Source organism: Temnothorax longispinosus, chromosome 2 (genome assembly GCF_030848805.1).
Source record: "Temnothorax longispinosus isolate EJ_2023e chromosome 2, Tlon_JGU_v1, whole genome shotgun sequence".
Taxonomy (NCBI): domain Eukaryota; kingdom Metazoa; phylum Arthropoda; class Insecta; order Hymenoptera; family Formicidae; genus Temnothorax; species Temnothorax longispinosus.
Window position 1 is genome coordinate 24,157,756 of NC_092359.1, and position 13,028 is coordinate 24,170,783.

The 13,028-nt window shown below is 34.5% G+C and overlaps 1 protein-coding gene across 3 annotated transcripts in view; it reads right to left on the reverse strand.

Annotated features, from left to right (window-relative positions):
* Cpx (synaptic transmission protein complexin) overlaps nt 1-13,028 on the reverse strand; it is a 128,906-nt gene that overhangs the window by 22,499 nt on the left and 93,379 nt on the right. For all 3 annotated transcript variants that reach the window (XM_071771175.1, XM_071771176.1, XM_071771177.1), the window contains one exon: nt 2,994-3,157. In XM_071771175.1, coding sequence (XP_071627276.1) covers nt 2,994-3,157 — 164 coding nt within the window. The remainder of the gene's footprint in view (nt 1-2,993; nt 3,158-13,028) is intronic.

The window sequence follows — 13,028 nt, forward strand, 5'->3', positions numbered from 1 at the left end:
AGAAAAAGTAAATGAAGGAGAAGCTGTGAACTTGAACGTGTGAACGGAGTGTGTGAACGAAGAACGAACGATATAGTATAATCATTCGATAAAATATATGAGAAAAGTGTTGATAAAATATAAAATAAAAGTGTTGTAACAAGAACAATGATGTTGATAGAAACTGGTAACGACAACGTAATAATGTGTTCCTTTTGTCTTCGAGATGCCGTTGAGGACGAAGAAGGCCAATGAGGGAGCAGAGAGAATAAGTACCGGATGTAGTATAATATTTTCTCAAAGTATAATGTGAAACGCGAACAATATTAGATTGATAACCGGAATTTTGGAAATCTCTCTCTATCTTTCTCTTTTTCTCTCCTTCACCATTCTCTTTTTATTTATTTAGCATTATCAGCTTTTAAAAGTAACATTATTTCTGATGGAAGATGAGAGAAAGATTCAGTGCTTTTTTTAATGTCAGTGCTTTTTGAAAGATTTACTCTGTATGTGTGTTTGTAGATTTAAAACTATCTTCTCTCGAAAAATATTCAAACATATTTTTTCCCAACTTACAATTAGTAAAAAATGTAAGGCAATCGCAAAACAGATATAATTGTACTTTATAAATATTAATGGGTCTAATTTGTATATAGTTCTGATGTGATGATAAATGTCGCGAAGTAATATATTTACACTAATACAGCATGATAGATAGCATACTATATATTGATACAAATAAATAAAAAAGATGAAATATATATAATATATATTTTTTCATTTATTATATATGCATATATATAGCTTAAATAATATATTGTATTTGTATTACATACGCTGTTTCCCCCGATGACAAATTCTCGAGATCAATTTGCAAATATAAAATAATAAAAGAATATTTTCAAATTGCGCAAGGACTTGGCTATAACAAAGTCCCACTTCGTTCATTAGTCGAGATAGGAAATCGGATTTGACTTGACCCAATGCGATTACCATGCCAAAGCCTCTTCCACTGCTACGCAGGAATAGTGGATGCTTTATTCTCATGAGAGATCACGGCTCTCGCGTCTCAATCTTTTCCGCTCATTTTCGAAGAATCATGTTTCTACCGAGACGGAAAGGATTTGAAGGTGGGTCTTCCGCCTATGATGAAGCTGTCATTAGTGTTAATTATATTCCGCCGAGATCTTCCTGCTTTACGAATAAAACCGCGGAGGAATAAACGAATCTTGAAACGCCATCGCGTTAAAAGACGTTTTTTAATCTAAATTTCGCAGAGTAATGAAGCCGCTGAAATTCACTTTTATTCGTTATTACATTTGTCCAATTCTAGCTGGTCTCTTTACTCTTTAGTACCGTTTTATCATTTCGTGAGTTCTTCAAGGTTTGTCCAAGTTTAAATTTCGCTCGATTAAGTTTTAATATTTCGAAATGCTTATAGATTCGTATAGGATTATCACCTTTCAGATGTTTATATTTGTCTAAATCTTTAAATTTTTGCGCATTTCTTTATATCTCAATGTTGTTTGATATTTCGTACAGGTCTTCGATCAGATTAAATAATTCTGGAATCATTAAATCGGGTTTCGTAGAAGCGTGCACGTGCTTACTACTCATCCATCGATTTAATTGATCTAAGACATCCTCCGGGGATTTAAATTTCAACTCCGCCGTGATAATGGTTAAAACATTTAACCACTCGGCGACCACTTCCGCATGTGGAATTACAGTATACACTGCAGCGGTGCGGTCGGTGTGCCACATACACAGATCAAACTGCGTCCCGCAACGTCGAATTACGCGTTTGGTACCTTCAACGATATCATTTTCTGTTTACATACGAGATAATCGCGTTTCCACTCCAATTAACGTCACGCAAAATCCCACGCCACTAACCCAGTTGGGCAAATATCGGTGAAGGAAAATGTAAATCTACCATCAATTTTCTATCTCATAACAAGTCCTAGCATTTCATTATAAAAATATAAATTAAACGTTATTTCGTTGTAAGAAATATAAAAAAACATTCACAGCAACACCGCTATTATGCCATGTGTTCATGTATAACATTCATTAATCTTTATTCCATATTAATGTAAGAATTAATGACGCGCGAGAGGAGTGCTAATATCGATACCCCTCTCGAGTTTTCGTTAAAGCTGAGTCGATCAGTCGGCCCACTTGACATTTTTTAGAGGACAAAGCAATCACGAAGTTGAATCACGTAGAAAATAGAATCCGTCGAAGCATTGATCAAACGGGCTAGAACAATATACGCCGACGGGATCTCGCAAAAAGCTTCCAACGCATTCACCGGTTTGGCGGGAAATAAATGTGTGGATAAAAAGAGGAACGGGAACGAGAGAGGGAGAACGAAAGAGATGTAAAATGCACGTTGGATCGCGCCATTATCAATCCTGATGTATTGTCCTGTCAGGACGGAGTCAACCACGTTGACATGACCCAGATGAAATCGAGGACTCTTGTGGAAAACGCGGGAGAAACACGTGGCGATATTCAAACACGTACTCTGATATTTATAGTCAGGAACAAAATCCACTTGTAATTAACTGAAAAATATGATTCACAATACCTTCAATTATAGTACGTTTTAATAACAAAAGCTACAAACAAACAGTTTCCAATATGGCAGTTCTGTGAATTTTTGGATACTATCTTGCATCAAATATTAATAAAGATATTTACAAGTAAACCTGTCCTGATATCCTAGAATTATAGCATTTCTTTAATTGATAACTAATTAGTAGATAGTAATATTTTCTAGAGAACGTTACATTTTTATGAAATAATTTGAACGACGATTTGAAAATCGAGCAATAATTTAGTACGTAAATAACATTAAATTCTACAACACAAAGTTTGCAAAGGGTGATGATGAGAGTTCTAATTGAATGAGTGTACGAAAATCGAACTTGAGTCATTTTCGGAGCGATCCGATAACTCTTTTTAGCTGAAAGCAAAAGATTTGCTATAGCAAAATCGTCATTGCTGACCTTATCTCTGATCTCTTGCCGCATCTTCTCTCGTTCTTCCTCCATTTTACGATGTTTCTCCTTTCTTCGCTCCTCGGCCTCCCTAATGGCCTCCTGCCTCTCTCTCTCGGCCTCCTCTTCCTTCTCCTTGTCATCCTCGTCACCTCCTTCGCCACCTACCGCGCCTACAAAATAAAGAGAAAAAACATTTATATATACGTCTTTTTCTCAAAATATATCAAATTGTACAATTGTATAGACTGATAATTTTATATTTGACATTATAATATCTTTATGACAGTTACAAAATTAAACAAATATTTTTAAAAAATTTACATAATTTTTCAATGTTTTTGAAAATATTATTTAATATTTCCAATACGTTATACAAATAATTAAAACGTTATATATGTTATCCAAACAAAACATACTTATGTAGCAAAGATAAAAGATTAATTACATAATTTATCGCATTTCCAAACTAGTTAATTTTCCATGTTAATACGAGGAAGATACATTTACGAATATAATCATCTCAGATTATATGTAATTTAATATTTATGTATTTAATTCCCTGAGAATCGAAAATTTATTTTCTCCGTGAATATTTAGAATTTAATAAAAGACAGTTCTCCGCCTCTTTCGAGTCTAGCGAAACTAGCTGCGTTATTGCAGGCGTTAAAAAGCGGACAAAGAAAAAAAATAAGATTTCGGAGAAGATGTGGCGGAATCTCTGTGCTTCGAGGAAATTAATACTACTTCTATCTCGGCGCCAATTCACAGTTTTCTCTCCTTCACTCCTATCGTGCTCATCGTATTTGCGCTGCTTTCCACGAGTTGAAAAGATACTTTGAAGTCCGATTTATCTTTCTGTTTCAATTTTGTTCGTTGCCCTTTCGTTCATTGTCGGCTAAAACTTCAGCTTTGAGGAGTAGCGAGATAATAAGCAAATTCGCGGTATAACTTTGAGCAACGTTCCTGTTCCGATGAAATACACAATAGGAATAATTAGTCACAGCATGCATAATACCGTAATAATAATCAACTATTATTGTCGATTATATAATATTAATTAAAGGATTATATAGATTATTATATAGTAATATATTCCGCATACATATCAACCAAAATATATTTAATTTACACATTTTGTGCAGGATCTTCTAGGTTCTAGAAAAATTGAATGCTTTTTTCATATAGAAAAGATTTTCTTTTCTTTCAGCACAAAGCCATCTTTCAGCTCAAAGCAATCCACTATGTAATATATAGTATATTAAAAGATATTTTTACAAGATATTATATCAAATGTGGATTGGAGAGAAAGGAACTAAAGCTAGATAAAACAAAATAACCAAAATGTGTAATATTATTTAAATAATATAAAAAACTAAAAGATTTAAAAATTATCTTAAGAGAATTATATAATGCAAAATAAAATAAAGAAAGAAATATTATACATTTGTATATAATACTTAGATTTTATTATTTCAGATTGAAGAGAAGTGGCAACCGATAAGTAATCCTGATTTCAATATGCAAACTATAATTAAAGAAGTAACAAGATCGTTTTTGAAATCTCAAGAATCTCGAAGGAGTTTATTTGCTCTTTCGAGGGAGTTACATTTCCGAATCTAATCGCATCGAGAAGCGAGTCCGAGTATAAGAAAGTTCGACGCGATTCATCGAAGAAGAGTCTCGAAAAGCAAGTCTATCCGTTCAAGTTTTTCATGAAGTTAAGTTCGAAAGTCGAATGAAAATATTAGCGCACTCTTAGGAAACATGAATTCGTAAACATCTGTGTGATCAATTTTGCAGCGAAACTTTCTAACATTGCTGTCAATTTGCGTGATATTGCAACACTACAGAAAGTCTCAATATCTTTTCCTCTCTCTTAGGGATTTTATTTAGTATATAATTAATAATTTCGCAAACGTTTAACTTACGAATTAAGAAAGAGGACGCGAAAAACAGAACAGAAGGTGTTAAGACTGAATTTTATTTAGTAAAATTTCCACTAAGCTGAGAAATACGCCGTCGCGGAAATACGCAGCATATTTGAAAATTGCGCGCAGCACGATTTAAAAAAACGCATTCCGCGTCTCTGAAAAAGATTAATAACGGAATTCCTGCGGTTTTCCCCTACTCACTTCTATGTCCGGCAAAACTGTCCACGGACAAGTTTTATTTGACAAAATGAAATTCTCCGGTGGTTATCCCAGAGAATTTCATGACGTCGCTAGCCAGAGGTGATGTATAGGCCATTTTATCATAACGGACAGAATTTTTTTTCACGAATTCAGAGTTTTTCCTTAATCTTTTAATGCATTCTGTTAATTTGACAATTTCTGAATTTTCTTGAAATATGTGGTTTGATAATTTGTAAATATATCTTTTTCGCAAATAGGGAATTCAGCTCAACAAGAGCCAGGTGTTCGTGCGATATGATAATCAATACTGTACATAATCAACACCCGTTTCTAAACATGATATTACCAATATTTTATCTGAATTATAATACTTGTGTCATCAGAACTAATTTATATTCTACTTAGGTTCTGTTTAACCAACTGATGACTTTTGCCAGATGATTATAAGTTGAATAAAACTGTGACCTCTTCACGTAATGTTTATTTAAAAAGTCATATTTTGTCACCGAATCTGATTGAGAATCTGAAGTACCGAATGCAAGTACATAAGGCGCCGTTGTTATAATACAATTATCGCCCGTAAATTATACGTCGCGACGGAAAGACAATTTCGCACGCAACATTTGGTACGACATTTTCGAAGTTAAAATTAGGATAACGCTAATAATTACAATTGCACGATATTTTGTGTTCCCGGAAATGCGACGCGACGAACCGCTTATACGATCGAGCGCGATTTAAAGTCACGCATTGGAGACTTTGAACGACACGTGGCACTGTGTTAACAGTACGATAAATACGTATACAGTTGCTTTTCCCGTCTTTCGGTTTTTCCTTTCGGTCTTCAAACTACTGGGCCACCCCGGCGTATTTTAAAATGGTTTGGGGATTTATCACCGGCGAGAAACCATGCGATAACTTTATACTCCGAAAATGAGTATCGAGTTTCGTATACCAGCACGTTCATCACTAGTACGAAATATTTAATATCGTAAAACATATATAAATATTTTAACATCTAATGTGTCAATATTATGCTTAGTACTTATGTATTTAATGAAAGATCTCTTTAGAACGTCAAAAACTTGAAATTTTACACAAAAAGTAAAGAACAGGTGTAATATATATCATTTTGTCACAAAATTTTTAAGAAAATGTTAAAAAAAAAAGATATATTTACTGAAAGATATATTTACAATAGCGTGTTCTATTGTTTCGAAACAATGTTTTTGTCAAAAGTACTTTTAATGTCAGAATCCTCACCGGAATAAGTGCGCAGACGAAAAAGAATCGTATTTCGAAAGAGATAATTTTGAACGAGCTGTATTTGAATATAAATAAGTTTCACCTACAAACTTAGTTGTCAGGCTACGTATGTGGCATATATCATAAACCCTAATCCTAAAAGGATTAATAGTGTGACAACGTTATACACGCTATATACATGCGCATGCCGTGTTTCCGGTGGGAAATAACAAGTGTGACGACACTTCCGTGTATACCTCCGGGGCTGGCACCCCAGTTACGAGCGCTATATTAAAGGACTGTAAACAGTAATGGCTATCTACATCCAGTATTGTCTGTAAGTTCGCACAGAAAAATTAATGTGACGGAAAAAAATCACAGTACCAAAAATAATGTGCGTGATTGTGTTTTGACAAATACAGATAAGGTTTAAAATGACACTGAAAAACCTCGTAAATTTTTGTGTAAAACAAATATTTTTATGTACATATAAATATCGAACAAAGGTACGAGATACGAATGAGAAACAGCTCACACGTATTTCAAATAAAATGGTTTCTATGTAGTACTCGAAAAACTAAAATTCTTTTTAGTGCCGGGTTCTACGAGTGAAATCGTCTAGTGTATCGTGACGACGATGAACGAACCGCTGTTTCTCTCGATTTTGAACCTCGTAACGTAAAAAAAGTGATCTCGCCCAACATACGTGTGGTTCCTTCAAATCATCGCAATCTACACTCTCTCTTATTCAGTTGGTTTAGATTTAGAAAATATTCATTATCGCGTGAATAATAGGGGATTCTTATAAGTAAGAGTCGCAATAATCAATAATAAGAGTACTATGGCAATTGTTCGAAACGCGTTCGATGTAACGCGCGTCCGAGTGAATTCCGACCAATCGCTAGTAGTAAATACCATTTCCGAACACAGAAGGCCGGTCGTTTGAAACACCTGCGGCCCAGTGTCACGAACATTCGCTGTGCTGCTCGGCATTGTCATTGGTATCTAATTGAATCTGCATCTCGCAGCACAAATTCGTAACGACCTCTATTACAAATGGTTGGGAAATTAAAATGTCATTCGTGAGCGATAAACAAATGCGCCGCGTTATACGGGACATCCATGGGAAATAGCGAGCAGCTGCGGAGTCGATAAGCAGATGCGGCGTCGTATATCTGGCTATAACTTGCCAGAAATATAGCTTTCTGTTTTATTCATCAGACGTTACGATGAATTTTACACGCCGCGCATATCAATAGAACACTTTTTATTATATTCGCTAAGTATATTTATCCGTTAATTATTATAATAAATTTTTATTCGCGAAATATACTAATAGAACATCTTCTATCATATCCACCAAATATATATAATAATAAATTTTGTTCACCCCAAGCTACATCAAATACATCACCAAAGACACCAAATTATTACATTCCTGTGCTGTGCATAATACTGGAGAAAATTGATCAGAGAAAACTATGGCGTCGTCTGTATCGACGTGGTTCTTTATCGATACTCCCCATTTACAATTTCGTTAAAATTCTATTTCCTTTGAAGACAATTTTATATAAAAGCCGCACGCGCGTCAGTCACGATGCACGCAAGGTATGTCTTCATTTGAAGCGACTGATAGAATCTGCATTTTAACTAGCCTTTATAAGAACAAAACCGCTCTATTTCAGCGCGAACAAACCGCGAAAGAGAAAGTCAGCCTTTTGCCACCCTCTCTCGGTTTCATTCGCCCACCCGAGCCCGAGTTGGATGCTAACGCCGATCGCCGCTTTATCGAACAATCCGCCGTCCAATCACCGCCGCGCAGATGTTGGAGAAACGAATTTACTGCGAGATTTCAAACGAGTCGCCCCGTATCGAAACGGTCACCTCGTTTCTCGTTGGACGACGATCGTATTGGCTGTTTCACCACTTGGTTGGGTAAAAAAAAAAGGAATTGGACAACCATCTGAATCGGACGGATTATCCGTTTGCATGTATGAATGGCTTGCGAGCTGGAAGAAATTCTGTACTTCACGTATATAGCTGATAATCAAATCAACGATAGTCAATTCAATGTGTCAAAGTTTTTATTCCACGCTTATGCACTCAATCAGTTTTAACTTTTAATTGAACTGTTGTGCAATCTCATCTTTTTAAATCGCAGTGATAATTATTATCTAATGCAATATAAGATAAAACTTAATATAATTTATGAATCAATCTAGAGGATCCATTAGTGTGGCTTAATAAGCCGATCGCATCAATATTGCATTCAGAATATGACGTGGAAATGCTTTGTACATTTTACAAAATTGTAAAATAATTCATAATGCAAAATACATATATAGGTACAATAAAAAAGTTCTCATAATCTTTTTTAGATAATCTATAGGATAATATTACCTGTGTAATAGTATCTATATAATAAGTCTTGTATTTTTCTATATTTATATAATTTCCAGTTACCTAATTAAATTTAAAAAATACTTATGTTGAGATAATACTAATTTTGACTTTCAATCTCGACTTTGTAACATGAAGTAAGGTACCTTTTTCTTCTAACATGGATATATATATAATGTTGCGATAACGTGCACTGTACACGTTCACAACTACATGTAAGTATTCTCGTTCGTTATCTCCTTTCGTGCGAGTTTAGGTTTGGTATACACATGCGGTCTGTAGCACGTTACGATAGCATCTCTCTTTTATATATGCGCCTTCGACTCAAGGATATTTTGCCTAGCGTGCAAGTAATGCATGTGCAAGGTAGAGCAATTCTCTTGTACCATATTATATATAAACATATATAGGTTTAACATTTTTATCGAACTTTGTAACTAGCTACTTTTCCTTTGGCAGTGTAATAAAGCTTTATAAATGCATGATGCGCTTTTTAAAAATGCAAGAATGCCAAATTGGAATACGTGGTCCGGCAGCTATGTGGTTCGCAAACATGTATATTTCCTTCTAACCCTGTAGCATTGAATGCGCGATAAAGTACATAACACAATTAATCTTTTATCCCTCCATTGCGTTTCATACATACGTTTCATTCTGATAGTATGTGAACAATGCGTTTATATAGTAATTATTCGCGTGTTTAACGTGTCTTTTCACCGTGTCGGAAATGTCAAATGAAATTTTGAGAAAGAATAAGATCAATATAATTAAACTTCTCGTTAAAAAGTTCTTGTCAAGGAAATGACCAAAACGTCAAAAGATATTTACAAGAAGGAAAAATAAAAGATTCTCTTGTTGCTAAGTCGTACAAAATACCTGTTGTGTTAAGAAAAGTTTTAAATCAACGGCTAGTATTTTAATTGGAAAATTCCAGGAATGCTTTTAACAGTGAAAACATGCTGATTCCGATAGCAACGACGTATTCTTTCTTGAGAGATTTTAACATAATAATTGAATATTACGAGTAACGCATTAAACAGAAAATGCTATTAATTCTTCAACACGATTTTTATGACTATATTTTCATTATTATCCAACAACAGATATCATGGTTACTACATGAGCACAAATACGTTGCAATATTTTATCCTTGCTTCTAGTAGAGTTCAGGATTATATACTACAACACTTTATTTTCTGATTCACTTATTCTCTGTCGAGATTGCACATCGAAACAGAGAGAAAGAGAGAAAAAAGGGCGAAAGTGAAAAGGAAAGGGAAAGAGAGAGAGAAAGAGAGGAGGGAGGGAACAGAACAGTATCAATTCTGACGTATCGAAATAATTCGCGAAATCGGCCGCAGTCTCGGAAAAACTGGTCCCAGATTTTACCTTCTGCGAGATCCGATTTGCATGCAAATCTGCCTGAACTCGGATCTGTGCCCACTCGCACGATTATATTGGCGCACGTTCACATTGTCCCCCTCGAGAAGGGCGAAAAGTTGCCGTTTTGGAGAGAAGGATTGGATTACATTACCAGAAAACCTCGATACGTTTCGATCGTAAAATATCCGAAGATAATACGATAAACGATCCAAAAGCTTTTAAACTCGCGCGCGGTGAGATCTTTTTATATAAAATATTAGAAAATTTTTGCTTTCTTTTATTATTATTTTACACACGTTGCATTTTTCTTTCTTTAACGTTACTTTATTATAAATAAGGATACCATTAAATCATTTTCTTATAATTCCTTTTTTCATTTAATGGCGTTTCTAATAAATAATTCCTTTCATTTTTCACACATCTATTATGACTTATTCTCTGCTAATTTTCCATAAAAATAAAGATAACGTACGTAGGTATGCATCACGCAGAAAAACAAAAATAGTGAAGCTATTTATCAATCTTACAAAAAATAACATGCAAAATTCAATACTGATAGCATTATCTGCACTTGAATTCAGAAGAAAACTGTCTCGAAAGAGAATACAGTCAATATGTTAAATTTATATTAAAGAGTATTATACATATACGGTATGGTTTATTGCTAGTAACACATGTTTGGTATAAAAATGTCTCATTTAACATCACAATTTATGTAACTTTGCATACTTGTACAGTCTATTAGTCATAACAGCAGCACGAAGTACAAATACGATTATCTGATGGCAACAACCGATCGAATGGCGTAATCTAATACATTCTCATTCATTGACACGTTTGCTCGCGCTACCAAGCATAGCTAGCATCTGGTTACCGTGAGCTTAGGTCAAGTAGTCTTGATTAAGCCACTCCGACGTAATTAACCACATCTCCAGAATTTGCTTCTATTGATGCGGCTTCAAGTTCAATCGCAGTGAGCATCGATCGCTTAACAACATGGTTGTTGTACTTTGATTCGATCATTAAATGCATCGCGAGTTACAACTGATTATGAGTTTTTAGGTCAAATTAGATTGACAAATGTCTATACAACTCGATTTGAAAATCCACACTTTCGAACATAACGAAGAATTCAGCTATCTATTATTCTAGGATTCTCAAAATAATAGAAACTTTTAATGTTCAGAGTTTGTGATTGATGCAGCCATTTTAAGACAAATTTATCAGTCATAACTCTGCATCATGAGGAAATAACTTGAAAAACAAATTCAACTTTTTGTCTTGTCATTTGACGAGCAGTGAGCACGAGTTCTCGAAAATCGATTCTGAGCTTGATACTTGGTTCATTTCCGGTACGGGTTGGGATGGTCGTATCAGCGTTTCCTCCGAGGTGGAAGTGTCGCGAAGAAGAGCGAGGGTTCTCGTGTTAGAAGTTGATTGTTCCGGTCTCGTGCGGTATGTAAATCTCTCCAACATCACCTAGAGATATTTTCTTTCTCTCTCTTCCTTTCCCTCTTTCTCTCTTTCTCTCTTCCTCTTCGTCCAAAATTCCTCGCTACTGATTTCAGTTTTTCCTTCGTCACAATTTTTTTTCCCTGCAATTTATTGACGTAGAGAATTTTGCTACGGTATTGACGTGGAATTTCTCCGCTTGGTGAGAGATTTATCATGGGTGTTAAGATTAATGATCGTGGTCGTGCACGCTTAAGTAAATGTTAAAGGGGACGCGTTTAAATGATTATAAAGAAAGACTTAACCATTTTTTCATTCAAAAAATGTTGGATCAGTACTTGGATATAACATGTGACTTTGAATTTCTAGCTCAATTTTCATTATTCGCTTAATAACACAAACGTGCATTTAACGTTTTCCAACAATTTTTGTGTTTAATATTCATGCAAATTCTAAAAGCCGATATGAACCAGACACAAAATGGGAAATAATATAATTCTTTTGTAATTTTCTATGTAATTGTTGTGATTGTGAAAATATTTTATTCTCTTTAAATTGATAATAATTTAAAATAAAGATCAAAACGCTTTTGGTCAATTTTTTTGCTTTATTTTTGGTAGATATTATGTAAAATTTTTACTATTATTGTATTTCTGTTTTATAAATCTTATATTAACCAATACAACTTGTTTTGATCTTCAGTTATCCAAATTTGATCTTTGCTTTTTTCCGAAATATTAACGTCAGTCGTATTCGAAACACGGAATTAGTCCTATTGATTATTCCTTTGGCAGCTACAACACGCATTGATTCGTACGATACAAACTCGCTTTAGATTATACAATGGCGAGGTAATTTCTCTCGTGGTTAAATCGCAGTAGGTTCACACTGTATGTCTGAAGTTACTTCGTGAGATTGTCGAGTCGCACGGCAGGCTGCTTCAACCTACGATACGGTTCGTGAGCCGATCGCAATTGCCTCAAGAGACGAAAGGAGAGGAGAATTTCAATGGTCATGCGGTTATCCGTGTGGTTATCGCGTAATGCTTAACCTTTGTATTGTCGAGACGTATCGTGAACGTTGGGATAAGTTATAGGAAATGATATATTTAATGATAAAAAAATCAATAATAATAGTAATTATTACAGGAAGAATTTGATAACTCATAGAAGACAAAAGTATCAAACGCTGTTTAGAAAACGAGAGAAACGGGAGAAAAAGTTATAGATTTAAAAAAATACATTCATTACAATACATTCATTGTATTTGGATTTAAAAAGATGTTTTTTCAATATAAACTTTAATATTAGACTTTAATATTATCTTATAATTATCAGATCAAATATGATTGTGTGCAGATATTTGCATATGTAGCCGTTTTACTTTACTGCTCGTTGTTCGCATTGTAGTAGATATGGCCTCCATTATC